At 33.0% G+C, this 24,251-nt stretch overlaps 1 protein-coding gene across 2 annotated transcripts in view; it reads right to left on the bottom strand.

Annotated features, from left to right (window-relative positions):
- Nucleotides 1-24,251, bottom strand: part of LOC145252905 (glycine receptor subunit alpha-2-like) — a 228,663-nt gene that overhangs the window by 66,905 nt on the left and 137,507 nt on the right. For both annotated transcript variants that reach the window (XM_080112891.1, XM_080112890.1), the window contains exon 4: nt 5,363-5,589. In XM_080112891.1, coding sequence (XP_079969017.1) covers nt 5,363-5,589 — 227 coding nt within the window. The remainder of the gene's footprint in view (nt 1-5,362; nt 5,590-24,251) is intronic.

Here is a 24,251-nt window from a genome sequence, read left to right on the forward strand (position 1 = left end):
TGTTCTTATCTTTGCGATGTTATTTCAAAAGCCCTTCCTACACTGATTTAGGTTGTATAAACTACGTTCTTTCTTTTATTTATCTTCTTTCAATATTTGGCCGTCTGCTCGCTCTCGTCTCTTTTTGCTCACTTGGAAAAATCCTGCTATTTTCCTCGTTCGCCAGGCGTTGGCGACTGTGCCACGGTAAAACGGGATTTTAACGGCAGCAATACCCATTAAATAATTTATTATCATCAAGTTAAACGTTTCTTTTCTCATTCTGATCGCCTACAAGCGGAGGATGATGTTTGCAACAAATATTTATGCCGCCGTTTGATATATGGTGTTCACATATTTTTATATTATATTCATACTTTTCCTTTTTGTATATTTATTATATTCTTTTAGTACTGGACCGCATAAAAATAATAATGTGATTATTAAGAACCCCATTTAAAACTTTAGCAGGGGATAGTGGTTTGCAACTATTGCATATTTTCACCATACAAATAAATAACATATACTGTAAAAATACTTTTCTACAGAACGCAATAGTGTTACAAACAAACACAAGCATAATAATCGCTCACAAACAGAACTTAACCTACTAGTTATTTTAAAATTATTCTAATGTATCATAAATAATGGCAACTTATTTGTAAAAATTCATTATGTTCACATAGATGTATAAGTAACAATACACGGAACGTCTTTTAAACTATAGATTCGCACACGCATATAAAATTAAATAAATTTTAACACATAATGCAATTCTGCAAAAAAAAAACATACAACCTATTCTAAAACTTTATAATCGCTTAGAATATTAAATTTAAATGCTGAGACTATTAACATTATCGTACACGAAGCTCCCACAAAAGTCTGAGAACTATTAGCATTTAACACGAATTGATAACTCTTACATTGCGCACACGACACTAACATAAGATGTAATCAAACACATATTGCTCTTTTCTTGCTGGGATAGAACACTTTCCACAGTCTAAAAATTATTTTACGGGCACTAATATTTAATTTTCGACTTTTGAGCGATTATCAAGATTTTGTCAATGCTATATATGATTTTTTGCATTTTTAATTTTGTTGCTAATTAAATTTAATTTTATATTCGTGGTCAATTCGCGAGGTTTCACAACTGCGCTTTGTTATGTGAACACTTTTATTTGAAAACTGATTAAATATTCTCAAATAAGTTAAGGCACAAACGTATTACGCAGGTGAGTTTCAAGGTATGTTTTATTGGCTACGGAAACACTTATTTGTTATATTTTTACCACTTTGACATTTGTGATTTAGAAAATGTGCTTGAACGACTTTAAGAAAAAAAAACACGTATAGTATACCAAGATACGACTTGAAAAATAATCCGATCAGTAGAAAGCAGTTATCTATCTCTGTTTTCGCTCAATTTAAAGAGATAGTAAATGCTTTCCTAAGAATCAGCCAACACCTGCAAATTATTGCCCTAAGTCAAGACTAATCGCAAGTAACCAACAGTTCTAACAATCAGGGACAGTGGCTTCCACTGGCTACTACTGGCAAATAATGGCCGAAAGTGGAAGCGAGATTATTTAATTTGGCCCACTGCCACCAGTAACCGCTATTTTCCACGGACGGTAGTGCCCACCAACCACACCCGTAGTTTAATTTGTTTTCGATCAGGACCCTTTAACGGTTCTATTCTGGATCTGAAAGTATTTCACCAATAAATGTCGGTTAACTGCTCCTGCTAGATATATGTACGGGTAGGACCAGTTAACATTCGTCGCCTGGTAAAAACATGACATATCTATCTATCTATCTATCTATCTATCTATATATCTATCTATCTATCTATCTATCTATCTATATATATATGTGTGTGTGTGTGTGTGTGTGTGTGTGTGTGTATGTGTGTGTGTTGGAGGGGTGAACAGAAATATCGTTATACACAAGATAATTCTCATATATAATGAGGTGAATACACGGCGTTACTATGTTGATTGTATAAGTTGCAATATTCCGTCCTTAGACAGCTTTTTTTATTGAGGAAACGAAACATTCATTTATAATGTCTCTTTTCCAACATACACCCATGAGGTAGGAGCAGTAGGTACGATTTATGTTATAGAGTCCTCATGAGTTGCCCTTTATCTGTTTATTGTGTAATGTCTAACGTTTTGTCCTTCTTTTAAAACAGTATGTAGGAATTGCAATTATAATTTGTTATAGTGCATATCTGAAAACTGTTAAATGGCCTTTTGCTTTAACTGTTTAATGTACAATATACATAAAGACGACATTAGCAATTTATTCAGTTAATGAAATAATTAAATTTACTTTCGAGCATTGTATATCTGAACACTAGTAAGTGTATGTGTTGCCTTAATTTTGAAGAATATCTACATCACCACATTTTTCAATGCGTGAGCAACCATCATACAACTGGCCATGAGAAATGCAAGATGTCTCATGATTAAGTCCAACAGCTTTTAATCTTTTTCCTTGAGCTAGGTTTATAGATATTGTAAAACTAATTTTTATTTGGGAATTATAACGCACGAACTTAATGTCATGTCAGGATGAATATCAAGAACTCGAGGAATTAAACTACTTAAACTACTCATTGCACAACACAGAAATTAACAGAACATAGGAATTATACACCAAACACGGTTATAACGAGTTAATCTTTGTTGATGAATAACGCGTATAGACATATATCGGCAAGTTGAAAGCCGGAATATTCATTTCAACTGGTCGACATGTTTTTACTTCTTTCTGCGCATGCTCACATGAATTCATTTATGTTTTATCATGCTTATCTCGATAACAATATCGGGAAAGAATGCGACCGGAACGCTAATTGTTATGGCTTTGATTCTAGCCGATGGCACAGAATCATTTTTTAAATTGTTGCAAGTATGCCCTTGTATTTTAATATATTTAAACGTATTTTACCGCAAGCGGAATCAAAATATTTATTTACAAGCTTAAAAAATAAAAGTTTTCTTTTTAATTTCTTAGTCTTCACGAATTAAAACAAAATTAAATTTTAAAACCATACTTTCTAAATCTTCCACGGCAGAAGACAAATACTAAGTGCAGTTTGGATAGAAAAGCTAACTTGGCCTTATATAAGGTTCTTGAGTTTCTTTCTTCTTATTTCTTTTTTCAAGTAAATACGTAAGTATTTCTCTGAATTCAGAAATTGATAATATTTATATTCTAATATTACTTTAATAATGTTACTTTTATTTAAATTAAATTATTACTCCCATAATTTTTAGATTAGTTCTTTTTTCTAAACAGCTTCTGTTTTACTTTAAATAACTTCTCCCATTTTCTATGAATAATTTCTCTTTTTTTCTTTTCTGTAAAGTAATAAAACAAAGAAATCCATAGATGTTTGGATAATTTTATTAATTCAATTGATAAACCAATATTCATTTCAAACAAAAATTTTCAATTTCCGGTATGTGTGGTGTGCTTTTCTAGATAGTTCTCCTTATACATAAACTGAATTCAAGAATTATAAAGAAAATTGTGACAACACAAAATAGAGGTTTATTTGAATAGACAGTTCCCTAACAAATAATTATTAATATTGAGAAAAAGATTAAGTTCAATTACACTTTTAAAATTAATAGTGTCTCCTACTAGAATAAACATTCTGAACTATTTTTTACATGAGCACATACTCACAGTTCAGATTCAAAATATCGATTTATAACATTTCGGATATGCTGACAACGAATCTTACAGACGAATTTGGTTCTTATAAGTAGTTAACCAGGTTTAAACACATTTTTATCCGACCTAAAAGCTAATGTAATCCCTATCAGTGATTTTCCACAGTGGTGGAAGTTCCTGTTAATTTTTGTGTTATGTGACCAATAGTTCAAGGGCTTACCTTATAACTATTCACTCACGGATACATCTACTGTTTGATTTATTTAGATAGATTATACTATTTAATTTGTTTCTAATCTAATCATGTTTTTGTATAAATATCGATAGTAAATGTTCTACAAACTACGGGTGCCAATGATTTTCAGTCCAATCATCTTCAGATGGCAAAAAAATTAAGTAAAGTTTTCAGTAAGAGATACATTTTATAAATCAATGTTCTGAAACATAAGTAAAAATCTGCATTAGGGCATTTATATTTATATTCCTCGATGGACAGGACTAAGGACCCGGTATAAATTCTAATTACTTCTAATATTTTAAAGTATTTTTCACTGTTATATAAAGGAGCGATTCTGTTAGTGTGTATATGTACGTAGGTATTATGGTTGTATGTATTATGTATGTATTATGGGTGTGTATGTATGTGTGTATGTTTATGTATGCGTGCATGTATGTATGTATGTATGTATGTATGTGTGTATGTATGTATGCATGTGTATGTATTTATGTGTGTGTTTTATGTCTCGCTAACACTGTTGTAACTATGCTGCTGGGATAACATGATCATTTCTTTTCTGTCCCTACCCTCTTACTCCTTAGTTCCGTGTTTTGCCGCACTCTTTATTGATAAGCACAATCCCTTACTTTCATGGTTTAAATCGCATTCAGATAACTTGTTTATATACAAAATGAATTAAATTAGATTGTGGTTTGAGTGTCACCTTTTCTACTAATGACGTGACTTTCACTAAATTGAGATTTTTCTGAAACAAGTTTATATTATGTAACCAATAATATTTGTATAATAGACTTACTTTGTACCAGTTCTCTCCTCCATTGAGCCACTTTTCATAATAACATGGGTTTTAACAGATTTACATCAATGGAAATCAAATTATTGTATATTACATTAATATTATGTTAATAGTATACCTACTTTATATGTGTGCACTAAAGACATACGCATCTTATATTAAATACATTCAGAAATATAGATGCAAACTAAATAAGTGATTGAGCTATCTTGCTTTTTTATTCGTGCTATTTAATTAAATTAAACAATTATTCAACACATCTTTTGCACGCCCTAATTATACTATACTAATTCAAACCGGCGTTTATATACTTATATGTATCAGAGAGATAAAATTATATAGGTTACATGCACGTTTTCTATTAAGAGTGTCTAGTAACATAGCTTTAGGAAAGAAATTAAGACATACGTACTATAAAAATGAATATTTCAAATACACGAATTATTTTCCATTTACACATAAAAGAATAAAAGAGTTACTCTAACAATCACGACTCTGACAACGCTTATTTTAACTGAAAACTATAAAGATGACATTAATGCATAACCTACCATGCGTGAAAAAGAACGTAAGGGTTCATATGGTAAATGAATACTTCGGCTTATATTTATTAACTAGAGACTATGTACAGATATAAAGAATACTTGACTTACCTTGCGCGGTAAGTGATAGAACCATCTGCATAAATGTGGAGCATTCTGTTCGGAACGGTCACATCGTGAAATGCTGCTTTTTTCTCGTTTGGAAAATACAAATCAGGTACCCAAATTTTTTCAATCAGTTTCACATCCAATTCGAAGTATTTGGCATCGATTAAGCCAAAGAACATGAGCCTGTCGTCCCGCCATTCCTGGGTTACAAACATACTGACCGAATAGTCCTGTAATTAAATATCGCAAATAATGTTAAACAACTATTGGAATCTTCGTGAAAATATTCACAATATTTTAATCATATAAATTATTATTTTTCATGTAAAAAACTCCAAAAATGTTTCATATTATTTTTCAATCATTATCTTATCATTTCTCTGAACTAAAACATTGTTTTACCATTTTGGCCTCAGTTTCCAAGATATAATATGAGATACCAATTTTCTAGACACTGTTAATAAACAATTCTGCATTTGTAATAATTTAGTTGTAATAATCGAATTTCACCATATACAGCCCTGGCCTAAAATTTGTAATCACTTGAAAATCTTAGATTTTTACCTGCGTAGACCTTAATTTACTAATACTACACCCCAAAATGTTATGGGAAATAATACTATATTCCAAACATTAAATTTAGAAATTTACATTTTTATAAAGTCGTACATTTTACACTTGATCCAAAATATAACACGAGGGTATAAATTTTACGAAATTGTTTGAAAAGAGTATGGAATTATTCAACAACTAAATTTAATGAGTTCTACCCCGCTCCACTATTTTTGATTACTTCAAAAATCCATTGGGAGATGCTAGAAATTACTATTTCCATAAAGGCACGCCAGGTGTAGCTCAAACTTTTGAAGATGGCTTCACAGAGTTATTTTTTGTAGAATATTATTTGCCATTTTGATAAACCTCTATTGTTCCCCATCTCTAAACATTATCAATTGGATTAAAGCATGCATAATGCCCCAAGGGTTGACGGCATTTGCTTGCAGGAATACTAAGGTCTGTCGTGCAGTGTTGATTGCATCATTATCCTATTGGAATATCAACCCATCCTTACGCAAACGATGGCTCTCTGTTATTAACGAATGCTTTTGTAGCATACTAATATGACCATCCCTGTGCGGCGACAATGCACCAACTGAATCTCCATCGTCCATATGTAAGAAAATACACACAATAACATGTTTTCCTTATGCCAATATCAATAAAACTTTAAGGACCATCTAGATACATATTTCTCATCAGAAAACAGGACTTTCGTCCACTTCTCAATGAGAATCATGAGAGGATGCTTGTAGGTGACTAAAACATCAGTAACCTGAGATGGGCAAATGACACAGTGCTAATTGCCGACTCTGGAGAAAAACTGCAAACAGATTTTAAAAACAGTAACAGACGAAATCAAACAAAAAGTATTAACACTCAAATTACAGAAACCTGTTATGCAACAACGCAACACAGCTTATAAGCCATAGAGATCAGTAAGTAAACACATTTAAATACTTTCGGTGTACCATCACCCCGAACTGCAAGTGTAACACAGAAATGAAACTGAGAATTGGACAATCAAAGAGAACTTTTAAGAGCATGAAATGCATTTTAATCAAAAGAAAGAAAATCCTCAAGACAAAGATACATATCATGAGAGCTTATGTATGGTTCATTCTTTCAATGCGAATTCGAATGCTGGACTTCAACCAAGGATACATAACAACGTTTAAAAGCAAGTCTCATGAGAAACAAAAAATAGCAAAAGTAATGGACATGTCTGGATATAGGAGATCACTGCCAATACCACCAGAGAAAGACAGCTCAATTTTTCGACCATATAATCAGGGCTGATGGGCTAGAGAAAGTGTTAAGCAGTCGCGGAAACAATAACAGAGGAAGACAACTCACAAACGTTACAGAGAGATTAAACAAATTTGCAACTAATATACAGAATGCCAGCAATGAGCTCATTGGAAAGACCGAGAAAATTGAAGAATAAAAAATCATCGTGTTCGATATATTCAAAACCAAATCGGACAATTCAAGAAAGAAAGAGATCCTCTTACACCGTCTTCTATGAAACTGACATATTTCTATCGTCGAAACCATCGGAAGGCTTTCCTAATGATAAAGGAATTCATACAGAGTCACATAATGTTTATTTAAAAAAAAACGTACTTCATCCTTTTTACAAAAATTTCATTTATTATATAAATAAATTATATTATTTTATAAAAACCGGTAAAACAATTTAGAAAGTGGAAATAAGTTTCTTAACAGAAAATTACTATCTCTTATAATATCTATCAAAATTACTGTAATCATACGATCTAATCAAACTGTTCAGTAATAAATGTGACATAGTTTTAGTGAATCTTGTGATCTCAAATGTTAAGCATAACAAAGTCATGGCCATGCCAATCAACTTAGCTTTTCTTAAAGGCTATTTTGATTAATAGAAAGATTCTTGTATTACCTACATTTGCGAATTACATTCTTGAAATAAAAAGTGCGATGCCAGGAGGTATAAAGACTGATGTAAGAAAGACGGAACTGTCCAGTGTCAATATATTTAGTGAAGCGTTGTTTAAGGAAAAGTAATAAAATCATGCTTGAAGCTAATATTACGCACCAATCGATAGTGAACTTGCTAAGTAGTTGATTGCCTTTTAACGCCATCAAGTTTAGTTTGATGTCGGCGAGGAACAATACAAATTTAATAAAGCTGACTGTTTACACGTATAAAACAAGTTACAAATGACGGAGAGTGTTGAGCCACTGGCTACGTATTTTACGAAGATTAGTTTGCTGTAATTTTGATTAGTACAAAATGGATGATGTTGTCTAAAATAAAGAACATATATATATATATATATATATATGTATATATATGTATGTATATATGTGTATATATATGTATATATGCACACATACACACCCATACGCACACGCATATATATATATATGCTCAGATCATGATGTTATAATCATTAGACCACTTTTGATGAATGTTATGGTATTAAAATATTTTTTAACGATATTTCTTGCGGTTGAGGTTAGACATGAGGTGTGTTCCTTGTTAATATAATCAGAGATGGCTTCGTGGCCAGACTCCAATCCCCCAACCGACCATAATAGTACCACCCTTCCCTGATGATTCCCGAAAGGATGAACCACTAATGTGTGTAGGTAGTTAATGAATTGACATATATATATATATATATATATATATATATATATATATATATATATATATATATGTATATATATAGAGAGAGACATATATATATATATACATATATATAGAGATAGCTATAGGTATTTGAGGACAGTGAAAAAATTAATGCAAAGCTCAACAAATTAATATGTAGCTTATGTAGCAGATAAATAATAAAATAACACCAGTACAAAAATAGACACGAATGCATATGGATTTAATCGTTTCTTATATCTAGAGATAACATCAATTTGGTGTAGAATAAGAAAAATCTTTATTCTAAGGTATATCGAAATATATATTTTTTTATCGGAAGAGGAGAGAAGATGGTTCGTAGCCTATCGAATTAATTCGGCTCTCTCTCTCCTTCTATACAGTTTTCTTGTTTTCCCTTTTCCTCCTTTGCCTGTATTTTGCTAAGTATAGCTACTGCTAAACGTCGCATCTCGCATATGTTATCTAGATTAACCTCTCCTCTTCTGAGGAGCAGCAGTAGACTTCATTATACCTAGGTCTAAATGGTTTAACTTCACTCATGATTTATGAAATCTCCATATGAAATAAGCAATTAAATATATATATATATATATATATATATATATATATATATATATATATATATATATATGAATTTGTATGTCAGTGTGTCAGTGTGTGTGTATCCATACTCATCTAACTTACGAATTAATAAATGGACAGTATCAATGGAGATTTGCACACATTTTTAGGTTGTTAATACACGCCTACTCTTTGGTTTCTCTCAACACGAATTACATAAAAACTGTGTTGCAAACTCCCATCGCCTTTACTATTAGTGGTGTTATCTTTACTTTCTTCATTTTCCAGTTTCTTGTATTCGCTCCGTTCTCATTCTGTATGTTTTTTTATTACTCTGTGGTCTACTGGAACGGCAAAATCCACAATTTAGCAAGTCTTTTCCATTTTTGAACTATTATGACATCCGGCCTTCTTGCTTTGATGAGTTTATCTGTTTGTATATACGATCTTGTTACATTCATTTTCCATTACTGCTGCCGGGTCGTGTTTGTACTATTTTTTGTGTGTTCAAAATTCATTTGTTTGCATACTTGCCAATGCACCGCCTCCCCCACTTCTTCATGTCTATTTTATATTGTTTTTAGGATAGTTTGCTGCATTCAGTTATTATCTGGTTTATTGTTTCGTCTCTTTGTCCACAGAGAACATGTTTACTGTTTACTTGTGTCTTATCGATCCTTGCTTTTATGTGGTTGGTTCTAATTGCATTATCTTGCGCAGCTGGTATTACTGATTCAGTTTCCCTGATAAGATTCCATTTTTGTAGCCATTTCCAAGCGTTTTCCTTTGTTTCTTCTTTTGTAATCTCCTATTTTTATCTTATTCTTCATCTCCTTTTCTATCTTGCTTGTGTCTTTCGTGTCTCTTGCAGCAGTAATTATTCTGTCGGTGTCCTGCATTATGTGTTTTGCTAATTCGTTTTTTAATTTTATTTTCACAGTCTTCTATACAAGGCAGTCTTCTCCCTCCCTCATTCCTTTTTCACATATAGTCGATCAGTATAATCCATCGGGTGTAGTGAATTGTCTCCTGGTCTTCAGGTAGAAATCCCTTAGTTCTTCTCTGCTATAGTTTGTAAAAGGATCAGAGTTGTCTTATAAATGATACTGCCCACATGTGTATTCCTTTAATTAGATTGCGACTGTTTAGTTGGACTTCGAGGAATTTTTTCTGTTCTTCTGAGTTTTTTCTTTCCAATTTTCTCTTTCATTTATTATTATTATTATTATTATTATTATTATTATTATTATTATTATTGTTATTATTATTATTTTGATTATTACTATTATTATTTTTTTTAATTTTTATTATTATTATTATTATAAATATTATTATTATAATTATTATTATAATTATTATTATTGACTCACATGGAGCTTTCACACAAGTCAACAAACGATCTGATTCGAAATCACTGGTGGTCTCTCGAAACTGAGTGGCAACAAGTCTTCCCAGACGTCCAGCTCTCTCTACCTCCTTCGATAGCATTTTGAATCATCGCAACATCCGCTTACCATTGATTTCTCGCTAGTAGAGGTCATTGTTTTATACTGGAAATTGAGTGGTACACAGCCTCCCCAAGGTCCCAGTTCTCTTTGCCTTTGTCCAGCCGAGGTCTGGTTGGCGCTCGCTCATCGGTCTGTCAGTCCTTATTGACCCTTCTCGGCCTTTTTTATCATTTTTGGGGGGGGCGGTGAGGAAACAATGAGGGATGTATGATGGGGGGGTAGAACTTGAAAATATGCAGTTTCGGTGTTCTTCATTCCCTGTAACTCTTATTCGTTGTATTGTTTTGTATTATTCTCCGCATTCAAGGGTTTTCCTTAATATTTAAGTCGTTTTCACTATCGTAAGTCGTTGTACTTTTGCAGTTATTCCTCCGATTCCAATTTCTGACATTCTTTTTTCGAAGTTTTTCGAAATTGTTCCTAGTGCTCCTATTATTATCGGCACTATTTTGATTTTCTTCATCATTCAAATCTCTTTTAACTCTTTGGCTAGCTCTGTGTATTTGCTTCGTTTCTCCTTTTCTTTCATACTCACCCTGTGGTCAGCTGGAACAGCAAAGTCTATGATTTGACATGGCTTTTCTTTCTTGTTAATTATTACAACATCTGGTCTTTTTGCTTAGATGGGTTTGTCCGTCTGTATGTCCATGTCCCATAGGATTTTGTGGTTCTCGTTTTCGAGTGCTGGTGCCGGTTTATGCTTGCACCATTTGTCTGTACGCTCAAAATGCAGTCGTTTACACAATTCCCAGTGTACCACTCTCCCCACTTGGTCATGCCTGTTTTTGTATTTCTTTTTGAGCAAGTTTACTGCATTCACTTACTATATGGTTTATATTTTCGTCTCTTTGTCCACAGAGTCTGCATTTGCTGTTTATTTGTGTTTTATCGATCCTTGCTTAGATATGGTTGGTTCTTATCGAGTTATCTTGTGCTGCAGTTATTAGAGATTCAGTTTCTCGGTTTATATGTCCTTTTCGCATCCACGTCCAGGTGTTTTCGTTATTCCCATCTTTTGTCATTCTTATGAATCTTCCGTGGAGTTGTTTTTCTTCCCATTTCTCTGTTCTCGTTTTGTCGTTTGTCTCTCTGTTTTCTGTTTTGTTTTATTTGTATTTTATTATTATTACTATTATTATTATTACTATTATTATTATTATTATTATTATTATTATTATTATTATTGCTATTTGTAAAATATTACAGTGTTATTTATTTTATTAGAACGAGCAAAAAATTTAAAAGCATATAGTACAGCATATCGTTCTAAAACACACGTGTGCATGGAAAGTCTTTAAATGATAAGGGATCACGTAGTTTGAGGTGAAACAAATAATGAATCTATCTCATGTATAAAAAAAGAACCCGAGTTTGATTTTTATTCCTTTTAGTTTTGTCTGGCGTCCTTTCCGACAAAGTCTCAGTCAATTTTCGGGCCCGAAAGGTTTAAATGTATCAACACGTTTAACGTTTAACGGTCACGTTTTATATATATATATATATATATATATATATATATATATATATATATATATATATATGTTAGAGTAGCCGTGCCCCGTTGGGTCAGTATGTGATATCAGCTATGGTATTAATGTATGAGCGTGACACTTGTGATGTAAGGAAAATAGCTTTTTTGGACATAACAGAAACATTTCTGTGAAAATATATTCAAATGAAAAAAGAATATAGATAGATTTCTTCTGTTTAGAATTGCTTATTTTTGAAAATAAATACTTGCAGCCATTGAATTATAAGTGGTTTGCAATAGTTATAGGTAAAGGTGCTCTGAACAGATACCATGAATTGTGAATTACTATTATTTTCCTATCGGGAGACCGACCCGCTTGACGGCGGCATACCAAACCCGACACGAGAGACATTGCTAAGCACCGGTCGTGAATGAAAGACTGACCAGCGCAATTAACGGGTCCTAATGTATGGAAACGTCATATCTGATGATTCTTGATCAGAATAGTGACTCGGACGATATCAAAGGTCGCAACAAATCGTCATTTGCATTGCTTTACTTGCTTGCATATAAAGATTAAGCAGATTAGCATAAGTTGCTTATTATTAAAATGTAACATGGTATCCCATTCTCTTATCGTAATGTAATCATTCTATTATTTAATGATTTGTTATTCTTGCATTATTTGAATTACTAAAACTGCTCTGAAATATAGAACGTTTACACCGATGTAAGCAGCAACGTTCTGCAAATAAGTATTTTCGAAATCAAGCAGCTCCACAGAAATAAACCTGTTATCTTTATTCATTTCTTAGGTAAATGCTTTTCATATTCTTAGTTTCATTCATATGTTCTGAGTACATAACGTTTTAGGTTCAGAATAATTCATCCAAATTAGGTATTTCGTTTGCTAGTCAGAGTGCGCTTTACCACATCATTTTACTTACTAAATACAAGTAGCAATCTTTTTTCATTTATATTCAAAATTGACTTTGGAGAATTCATTTTTCTCAGATAAAATTTTTGTCCTTCCTCATTTCACTTCGAATAAAATTGTACTCTTATTTTGTACAGTCAGTGTATAAAATATATATGTAGATGATACAAACACAAATAATGAAGCGCAGATTGGAAGAGTTATACACAAAACAACATTCCAGATTGTTCTTCCTTTGGATATAACTAAATATAGCAATGTATACCACAAGGTAAAAAACGTTTTAGATTAGCATTTGCCAACGCTAGGGCATCGGTTTTGTTAATTATTTCTGAAACTTTATAACCAACACGAGATATACTGTTCGCAAACAAATCTATATGTTAATGCAATTTGACTGGAATCAGATAGGAGTTTGAAAACAAGTAAAACACATTAAAGATGTATTTGAAGGAAAATAAGAATTTAATAATATTTTCTTTTTCTTACCGATAACTAATAAAAATAACGATGTAAACTATTCAAGAGAAATATTTCAAGTCATATTTATTTCACTGGTAATTCATGAATAATTGATTTGGTATATAATGAACGTAGTTTCTTTTGAATTTGTTTAAATTATTCAATAATTATATATGATATATCTTATAAATTTATGGGAAAATTATTAAATCAAAATTAAAATATATATCGGTATTTAGCTTTTTAAAATAATTGATTTAAGCAGTGTTGTTTTTAGAAAACAATCTCTCAAAATAATAGATAAGAGATTCTCTTTTGATAAATGGTTTTGTTTTATTACGTAAGCAAAAATGTTCAAATTTATTGCATACAAAATGAATTCAAACATATCTGCATGTACATGCGTTCAACATATAAATTCTATCTGTATGATGATAGACTAGATTATATGATTAATGATACACATGAAAAATAAGAAATTTTAAAACAATTTCAGCTGTAAAATCTTCTACCTGAAATAAAAAGGTAGATCTATAAGCATAGTTATCAACGCAAGATGATCCTTATTAAATACATGATATATATATTTCATTTGCTATTCACATCCTACAAAGTAAAAGGCAGATTAAAGATGATTAGGATGAACCTCCCCCCCAAAAAAAAACCGAGGGAATTCAATACTTTTTTCAGAGCATTTTACAGTCAACGGAGAAAAAAGGCCAAATACCCTAGTGTTTTGATGTGATGTTTTGAATATAATAATCTAGTTATGTCCAAAGTTTCATTTCATTCAGACAAAACACTAAGAAACGGGGCCTAATTAGAGTTGGGGCCCGTTTTTTAGGTCACCCTGTATTTACGTAGCTTAATTATGCACTAAACATTATTATTTCTGGTATTATGACAAATTCCTGACCGGGAAAAGTGCACATGTTGATCTCCTTCCTAAAAACGAAAAACATAAATGCACATGGGTGAAACGTACATGTTTATATAATATAAAGGTTTTTCGCATATATTGAAAAATGTATTATCTAAATTACATACTACATCTGTTTCTGCAGAATACTAAAATTCTCTCAAGTAAACGACACAAAATCTGCATGATTTCCAACATGTTTTATCACTTTAATTTAATATGTTTCTTTTATTTTAACCCCTATTGTAAAATGTGTAGTATACACATAATAAATATCGAAGATATTATCGTTCTGAAGATTACTATGTGTTATCTTACGTTTTGTATTTTAAGGTTAATTTTTCAAATTAAAAATTATATCCACTCTAATATGTTTGATTTTACATAAACTATCCTAGTATCCAATGAATAGTTTTCCTGCTAAAACCTTGTTTACTGGCTGTTGCAATCAACCTCCTCAATACAGCATCATTTATCGGTTTTGTAATACTTCGAAACATTAAAATATTCGGTTTTTATTATTTACACACAGTCATGATAAAAAAATAGACGCCCATAGAAATATGTTATTCCAATGAACATATAATTTACAGAACAAAATCCAAAATAAATGGTACACGTTTTTTATAACTAATACTTGTAATGCATTAACTTGCTGTTTTCAATTCTAGGACCCTTCTAGGAATTGTATGGCATAGTTGACGAATTTGTATCGTGAGGAATTTTTGTGCCATGTCAGACGCAATAATATTTAAATTCAGTAAATTGTTTTTTTGTTTAGGTTCCGGTCTAATATGCAACAAAGGTGTTTAATTTGGTTAAGGTCCGGGAACTGACTTGGTCATTGAAGTTTATTAAGTTATTAGCAAAGTGACAAGGAGCTCTGTCCTTCATAAATCCGGAGATAACTTGGTTCATTTTACCATTTCAGAATTCTTTCAAGTAGTATGGAAACATATTTAGAACTGATGTTCCATTCGTACTAGATCAGAAAGATCATTACTCCAAATTTCATCAAATACTACAACTGAGACGTTAGATGCTGGCTTTAGATATTTTAGCAATAGTATCATCTGTAAATATCTTTAGACGTCAAATTCTTGTTGAGGAAGGCGCTATACCCATACCATTTCATCGACGAGAAATAATGCAAATCGTGACCCATCAGAGAAAATGACAACAAATCATAGGTCTCCACCATTTCACGAACCTAATTTCTTCTGCGCTTGATATTGGCTGGACAATGGAGAGATATCTTTTACTTGAAACTTTTCCATAGTAGCCCAACTTGTGAAGATACAGCTGTTCTTGAACTGACACCAGCTTGTATTGCAAATTCAGTGGTGTGTACTGAGGATCCTCTTCAATAAATATTTCTTTTCACAATACGCAAACGTTTTTAAGAGGGTCAGAATGTAGTTTTGTCCACCCTTTGTTATCTCCTGTGAATTGTACGATCAACGGTAGAAAGGGGCGTTGAAAGATATCCTGCTATTTTACGTTGATTAAGACCAACTTTATGTTGACACACGATTCGTCCTCGCGGAAATTCTTAAAGGTTTGATTCTCATTTCGTTCGGGACATGTTTTACTCTTACTATATGTAATCTTAATGAGATACTCCAAGATATTTTAGCACTATTCTCATCTGTAAATATAAATCCCAGGGTCTGGGGGTTCATGCCATGCGAGCAGTAGATTTGCGGTGTGTTTATTGTCGGATTCGTTGTCAGCGACCTCGAATGCCCCTACAAAGCCAAATTAGAGTTGTCGGTGTTTTGTTGTAACGTAAGGTAATATTTACCCTCTCGCCAAACTTTCACAAGAAACACTCGTCTAGCTGGAAACACTATCAATAATCCCGCCACTCATTATCTATGCCTTAACTTAAACGTACATTTCATGAACAAAGCTTCTTCCTTAGAACTGCACGCCTGTGGAATTGTCTTCTGTTTTCCTGCTTTCCATCTGGTTATCTTCACGTCTAACGTAAACAAGTTCTTGATGAGCCGTTCCATATAAGTTAACAAATTTACCGAATATCCATTACGATACGGTTACGATATTGTCCAATTTCTACTGTACACTCTTTAACCATTATCCTCGAGTGGCCTCTGGGCCTTAAGTGATGATGCCTATGTAAAAAAAAAACACATTTGGCACAAAAACAAAAATACTTATAACCATTTCTTCACATAGTTAATAAAAATTTTACATGGCGTTAGGTTTTTCTTTGATATTTCTACATTTAACCAGTCTTTTTTTTTTGTTTGTTTTTTTTCCACAGTGGTCAGCACTTATCAAAGCCCGGAAGCCACACAGGAATAAGGGTTATTGCAAGTACATTACGTTAGTGTGGAGATTTGATGAAGTGTTTACTTAAGGGGGCGGTTCATTAGGAATTTGTGAACGTTGAACTTGAACACATCCAAGTTGTATTCAGGTGGGTAGCAGGTAGACGGAACAGAGTTCCACAGGCGTGCAGTTCTAAGAAAGAAGCTTTGTTCATGGAATCTACGTTTTGTTTTAGGCACAGATAAAGAGTGGGGGAACTTTTTCACAGTGGATTCAGCTAGAGGGGGGGTTTTCGTGAAAGATTGGCGAGGGGGGACCAGAGATTGCCTCAAACTCCACACTGGACCCTTCCAACTACCCCCTGCCTGACTTTCCTTTGCGAACAAACGCCAAGCTAAACTATCTGAAATTCACCCCTGCTCAGGTGCATGCTATCATAAAAAAACTACCTTGGCATTTCAAAAGCATGTGTACCCGATCTCATCCCAGCTGTGCTATTAAAAAAGTGCTCAACCGAAGTAGCTCCAGTTCTCTCCAAATTCTACAACAAATGCCTGAATGAATCTTGCTTTCCGGGCTGTTGGAAAACTGCTTCTGTGTTACCAGTATTCAAGAATTCTGGCGAAAGAACGGACCCATCATATTATAGGCCCATTAGCCTCCTCCCACTTTTCGCCAAAATATTAGAGACCATAATTAACCATGCTCTAGTCCGGCACGTTATATATGCTAAACTTCTGACTGACAAACAATATGGATTTAGAAAATCCCGTTCCACAGCTGACATCCTCACTTTAATCTCAGAACATATGTAACATTCACTGGACAACACGGTGGAGGTAAGAGCGGTAGTTCTAGATATATCCAAGGCTTTTGACAGGGTATGGCATGAGGGTCTCCTCAGGAAAATTAGATCATACAGTATCACTGGTAGAATATTTAACATAATTAAATCCTTCTTGGATAAGAGGAAAATCCAGGTTGTCCTCGACGGCCGTACATCTAAACAATAAGATATAAGTGCGGGAGTGCCTCAGTGGTCTATACTTGGACCTCTATTATTCCTAATATTCATTAAAATTTGCCTCTGAGATGGGTATATATGCTTATGACACCACACTCTATAACAGGCATCAGAGGAAATCAAATGAACACATATCTAAAGAAATGGAAAAAACACTAGAGGATGACCCCCAATCTGTAGTAGAATAGGGACAAAAGTGGATGGTCAAATACAATGCTGCCAAGACTAAACTGGTTTCCTTCAATAATTACAGGAAACCTTTTCTGCCACCAATAGTAATTGTTACATAGGGACAACCACTTATCTAGGCCCGTAAGCCACTCGGGGATAAGGGTTATTTTGTGTACAATAATCAATGGGATAATATCGTAGTAATAGTTGGTATTGGAGATTTGATAAAGTTTCTTACTTTAGGGGGCGATTAATAAGAAATTTGCTTATTATTGGACTTGAAGACGCCAGATTTGTAGTCAGGTAGGAAACAGACAAACGGAAGAGAATTCCACGGGCCTACTGTTTTTCTGAGAATACATCTTTCGTACTGGTTGGCCTAACGTTCTCAGGAAACATCAATTGGAAAAATGACATTGAAAGGATTGCCAGGGTCGCTGCGAATAACGTAGGCTCTCTCTACCGTGCTAGAACACTACTAATACCCGAAAGTATCCTGTACCTCTATAAGGCCACCATTCGCCCATGTATGGAGTATTGTTGTCACATTTAGGCTGGTGCATCTGCTGCTAGTCTCTCGCTCCTAGACAAGGTGCAAAAGAGAGTCGCCAATCTGATAGGCCCTGAACTGGCATCTAAGCTTTAGCATCTGTGCCATCGACGAAACGTTGTGTCCCTCTGCCTTATCTAGAAGTATTTTAATGGTGAATCCTCTGGGGAACTACAAACACTTGTACCCCCACAATGTAGACACCCTCGACAAACCCGACAGGTAGCTAAACCCCACCCCATACCGTGGAGATCCCGAGATGTAAAATATATTTTTACTCCAGTAGTGTCTTTCCCAGAACCTCTAGACTCTTGAATTCCATTCCAGGTCCCTGCTTCACCAATTGTACTGACATGCAGAAGTTCAAGTGAAAAGTGAATTGACATTTTGCTGCCCAAATATAAGATATGAATTAGGAAAACATTATTTGCTTATTGATATAAATCTGCATTAATGATGCACATTATTCTTAAGATTACATAATAAAGTGTCTTTCATTTTGCTTATAAAAATATTATCACTTTTTGAATACGAAATTAAACTCATTGGAAATTTAAGATTGTTGCAACTATTGTTTCCCCAAAACCAAAAAAGCATTTATTGATGTAACTCACAATACACTGCATGTAAAATCATAAGCATAATTATAAGTATGCCAATTTTCTGACGCTAAACTTCCGCAAAATGTTTTCTCTTATAAAGATAAAACAAAAAAGAAATCCTCGTACAAAAATTCTTTCTTTAATTTTACTATTAAGAACAAACGTTTATTACTCTCACCAGTGCTTAACTCTACAAAAATGTTCTACATCTTGTATAAGAATCCAATACGAATTCATTTTTTTTTATTTCGTTTTGTATTTCTGTTAACTGGATGTAATGGTACATTTGGTAATATTGACTTTATAGTTTTTATACTAAAAATGATTTGATATTTGCACTATTATATCCCAAGGAAAATTAGTGGTCATAAAATATTACTTCATAATTCTATTTTAGCTATCCTACAATGTAACTTATCTGTAATTATTGTGCAACATATATAATGCATTATATCGTTGCTGTTATGAATAAAGAGTAGCATTAGTTTAAGAATACCTGTATTTAAAACTGTGAACGGGGGAACTGTGATTAAATATTCACAACATGGACCACTGCGTTTATTGTAGATAGAGTTACCAATTTTTACTATGTTTGGTAAGCTTTTCCTGGTGTGATAAATGTCGTTACTAATGTTTCCATTTGATAAATTCGTCAATAATCGTGGACGCAGATTTTTGTATGTAGTGTTGCCCTGATAGAAATCCTACGTTATTTGATTAACTTAATCACAGAGATATGAACAATATTTAGTTAAGGAATTTATTGTTCTCTGTTGTGCAATTGTTGATTGGTATCGATAATATGTTACTTTCATACTGCGAATTTTATATACATTTGCGCATTTTCAATGAGAAATTATTGTGTTATGCTGGATATTACGGTTGGAAATTATGTAGCATGCAGAGTCTCTGTCTTCATGCAAAGAGAATAGCGTCTATATATCTTGTGATACCCTGACGAAAATTTAGCATATTCACTTTTCTCAACAATTTTATTTCAATTAAATTCAGTATTAATTATTACTAGACCAATATTTTATATAATCACAGCCGTCTTAGCTACAATCATAGTTAACATTTCCGTCGACTGCTAACCATTCAAACACAATAAGCGTATTACAAATGTGCCTTAAAGTCTATCGAGAGTATATTGCTTATTCCTTGTTATCAGATACGACATACCTGGTGTCGCAATTGTTTCCGAGATAGGTATGTTTGTCGGTACAACCAAACTATATACTTGTCATATGTAAAAACGATTAGAAACATATCCGAGATAATTGGCTGATCGTTAGAAAATAACTAACGTTCTTCAGTTGAATGAGAATGGTAACATTTAGTATAATAAGACCAATAATATTTCCGCTAACAATTATAATATATTAATCACTGATTTCAATGGTGCATATCAAGCAATTCCTTATTAAAGCTACTTAGTCTAACATTCAAAATGAATTTGAACAAATGTATACGTATGTATAATATTACAAGCTATATCGCCTGAAGAAATCTGTAGTAACTAGTTCCTTGTCTAGCACAAAATGTTCGTGATTGTGTAGCACCATATTAATGCTTATATAAGACTAACATAAAGTAGGATTGGTCGTACTTCGGCATTGAGTTCTCTAGTATTACCTCGTTAAACTCCACTGACCATTTTAGCTCTGGAATATATAAACCGTGAATTATATATATAAATATATATATATATATATATATATATATATATATATATATATATATATATTGTCATACGGTTTTATATATTGCCATTGGCGTTACAATTATTTTCCTATCCCGTTTATTCTACGCTGCATTTGGACTTTAACGCTAACGAATAGTTATGCATGTGACAAAGACATACTTTATTGAAAATATATTTAATAACAGGGGAAGTAATTCTTGAGAAAGAATACGTTTAATTGATGTGTTTAGCGATGGAGATGTTATTCAAAATTGAAGTCAGATCGATTTTCTTACCAACGAAGTGACAATTTCTTTTATAACCATGCGTGTTAGCTTGTAAATATATATTATTTGAAGCAAACATATTGTCAGATGCACGGATTGATGTGCGGTATTTCTAAATAATGTCATATCACTTTCTGTAATCAAAAACATCGCACTATTTTTATGGCAGGAATTACACTACAGATTTATTGGCTAAAAGCGTGGTAAACTTTTTAACTCTTTACTTTTATAAAGGGATTCTATTTGAAATTTTATATTCCGCATAATTTGAATAATTTTATATGACTAGACATAAGAACATATGCAGTTTCACAAAGCTATTTCATAACAGTTTTAAGCAATTTCATAACAATGTTAAGCTATTTCATAACAATTTTAAGCTATTTAATAACAGTTTTAAGCTATTTCATAACAGTTTTAAGCTATTTAATAACAGTTTTAAGGATATTTCATATTTTATGTTATGTCTCTCTCTCTCTCTCTCTCTCTCTATATATATATATATATATATAGAGAGAGAGAGAGAGAGAGAGAGAGAGTGACATAAGCCAATCCTTGGTCTCTTTGGACTTGTAGATAGACACCGAGTCATACTTCCACACCTAAGCTCTGCTAGCAACTTCCTAGTTCAACAGCGTCCCACGCACATCAGCAGATCTCGTTATACTTTCGTGCTGGATGTCAACCTATTATTTTGCACTCAAATGTTACATGCTGACTTTGTGCTCAAATGTGAAGTCTACAATGTTCGATTTTAATCAATATTGGTCGATGTGTATTTGTCGTTTCACTAGTGTGATATAAAGAAATAACAGGCCTCAAAGATCATGTTTTATATCCCTCTTTTTTGTTTTCTTCTGTTATATTTTTGTCTAAATGCCTATAATTTGGAATTCTGTCACCGTCAAAACGGAAAACATCTTTGCTAGTTTCAAAAGTGAAAATTATTCTGACTCGAACTCACTTCAAATATTTTCTACGTTATTGACATTATCTTAATTCGTTGGAACATGTTAATAATATCTGAACACTGTATTTTGAATTCTTAATATACATTAATACTCTATGCTAACCTTAGTTCGAACTATTTCCACTAATTCAAATTTACACAGAAAGGCGTTAGTTATGTTATGCTAAATTCCGAATTTTAATGAAAGGAGGATTTACAATCAATAGAGGGAAAACACCATTTTATTTAAGTAATATACTTTCTATATGTTTGTATCTACTGTAAATATGAAAATACTGCTACTTATATCTAACTAGCGAAGGGTACCCGGCGTTGCCCGGGTGTTTTTCGGTGTGTGTGGTCGGACCGGTGTGGGGGTGTTAAAAAAACAGAAAAACGAACGTTAAAAAAACCCTGATTAGCGGGGGGTACCCGGCGCACCCGTGTGTTTGGAGGTGTGTGTGGTTGTTAATGAAAACCTAAGAATAAGTGAAATAAAAAAAGAAAACATAAAAACGAAGCGGGGGGGCACCCGGTGGGGGGGTAATCAAAACATCGAAAAAAAACACGAAAAAAACTAAAGTAAGGCAAACGAACGATGTTAAATGTAAAAATCGAAAAAACAAAAAAGAAAACAGAAAAAACTAACGTTAAGACAAACAAACAAAAACACGTGAAAAATTGCTTAAATAAGCCTGTTTCGATATTAAAATTTTAAAAATTGGTTGGTACCCGGGTGTTTTTGGATGTGTGTGGTCGGTCAGTGGTGTTAATGAAAACCTAAGAATAAGCGAAGTAAAAATAAAAATAAAAAAATAACAGAAAAACAAACGTTACGTGAAAAATGGCTTAAATAATACTAGTTCAATATTTAAATTTAAAAATCGAAAAAAAAGACATCTCACACCACGATTCGAACCCAAAACGTGTAGATAATAAACCAACGCTCTAACCAACTGAGCTAACACGACGTACATGAAATAAAGTCACTTCTTCAACTATTTAAACTAAATCAGGTCATAGCGTCATCTGACGCATGCGTAGAACCGATCACGTCATGAGATGACGGTTTTTGTTGCCCCCCCTCTAGAAAATTGTTGATTTCGGGGTGAAAAAATTAACGTTTTTGCCCAATTTTTGGATATTTTTCGGGCAAAGGATGTAGCTTCAATATGATACAAAGTTTGTCAGTTTTTGTTCCGTCTGTCGAATGTTTTTAGCAGACACACAAACACACATGCATACATACAAACATACATACATAATACATACACATATTTTCGCTTTTATATATATATATATATATATATATATATATATTATTCACCGAAATTTACGTAGGTTATACCTTACTTTCTCTTTTACATATATAAACATATTTTAATCGTTCTTATACTGTGACTTTTATCTATATTGAACAGATACGGTATATGTTTTTAATTTTATGCATGACTCTGGATATTTATCTTAATTTGTAATACTACCTTGAATCATACGTGTATATCTTATTCTTATCTAAATCTAACATATGAACAATATTGTGACCTTGTTTACTAACTAGGACAATGAACGACATACTCTACTTACGCCACATTCTGATTCCCTAAAACTGGGCATATCGGGGGGGGCTTCGGTGCCATATGTTCGGTTGATTTTTGTCTAACGAGTCGTTAGTACCGGTTCGACAGTTCGTCTGTCTGCTGTATTCCAATTGGCAGGCTTGTCTAAATCCATATTGTCGGTCGGATAAAAGTTTAATGTCTGTGAAGTAGTGGACGAGTGCCTGATTAAGTATTCAAAGAATTTGGCAAAAAAGGGTGGACGCTAATGGGGGTGTAATTTAATTGGTCAGGTCATGCGCTAGGATTCTTGTATACTGGTAAAACAGAAGCACTTTTTCAACAGTCGGGAAAGCAAATTCGTTGAGGCATTTATTTTAGAGCTCGGAGAGAACTAGGGCAATACCGGCTGCAACAAATGAAGAACACCACTTTGTCCTTTCTGGGGCGACAATTATACCGTTTCACACACACACACACACACACACACACACATATATATATATATATATATATATATTGCTTTCAAGACTAGTTCTATAGTAGTCGATACATATCTCATGCGAAATGCAGGTACTTAAACTGCAATGGCTAAAATGACTATTAAATAGATTTTAAGTTTAGTGAGAGACGGGTTATTGATGAATACATAAATATGTTTTTGGAAAGAACTAGGGCAAAATCAGATGCGAC

This window comes from Euprymna scolopes, chromosome 3 (genome assembly GCF_053919585.1).
Source record: "Euprymna scolopes isolate OS-2025 chromosome 3, ASM5391958v1, whole genome shotgun sequence".
Classification (NCBI taxonomy): domain Eukaryota; kingdom Metazoa; phylum Mollusca; class Cephalopoda; order Sepiida; family Sepiolidae; genus Euprymna; species Euprymna scolopes.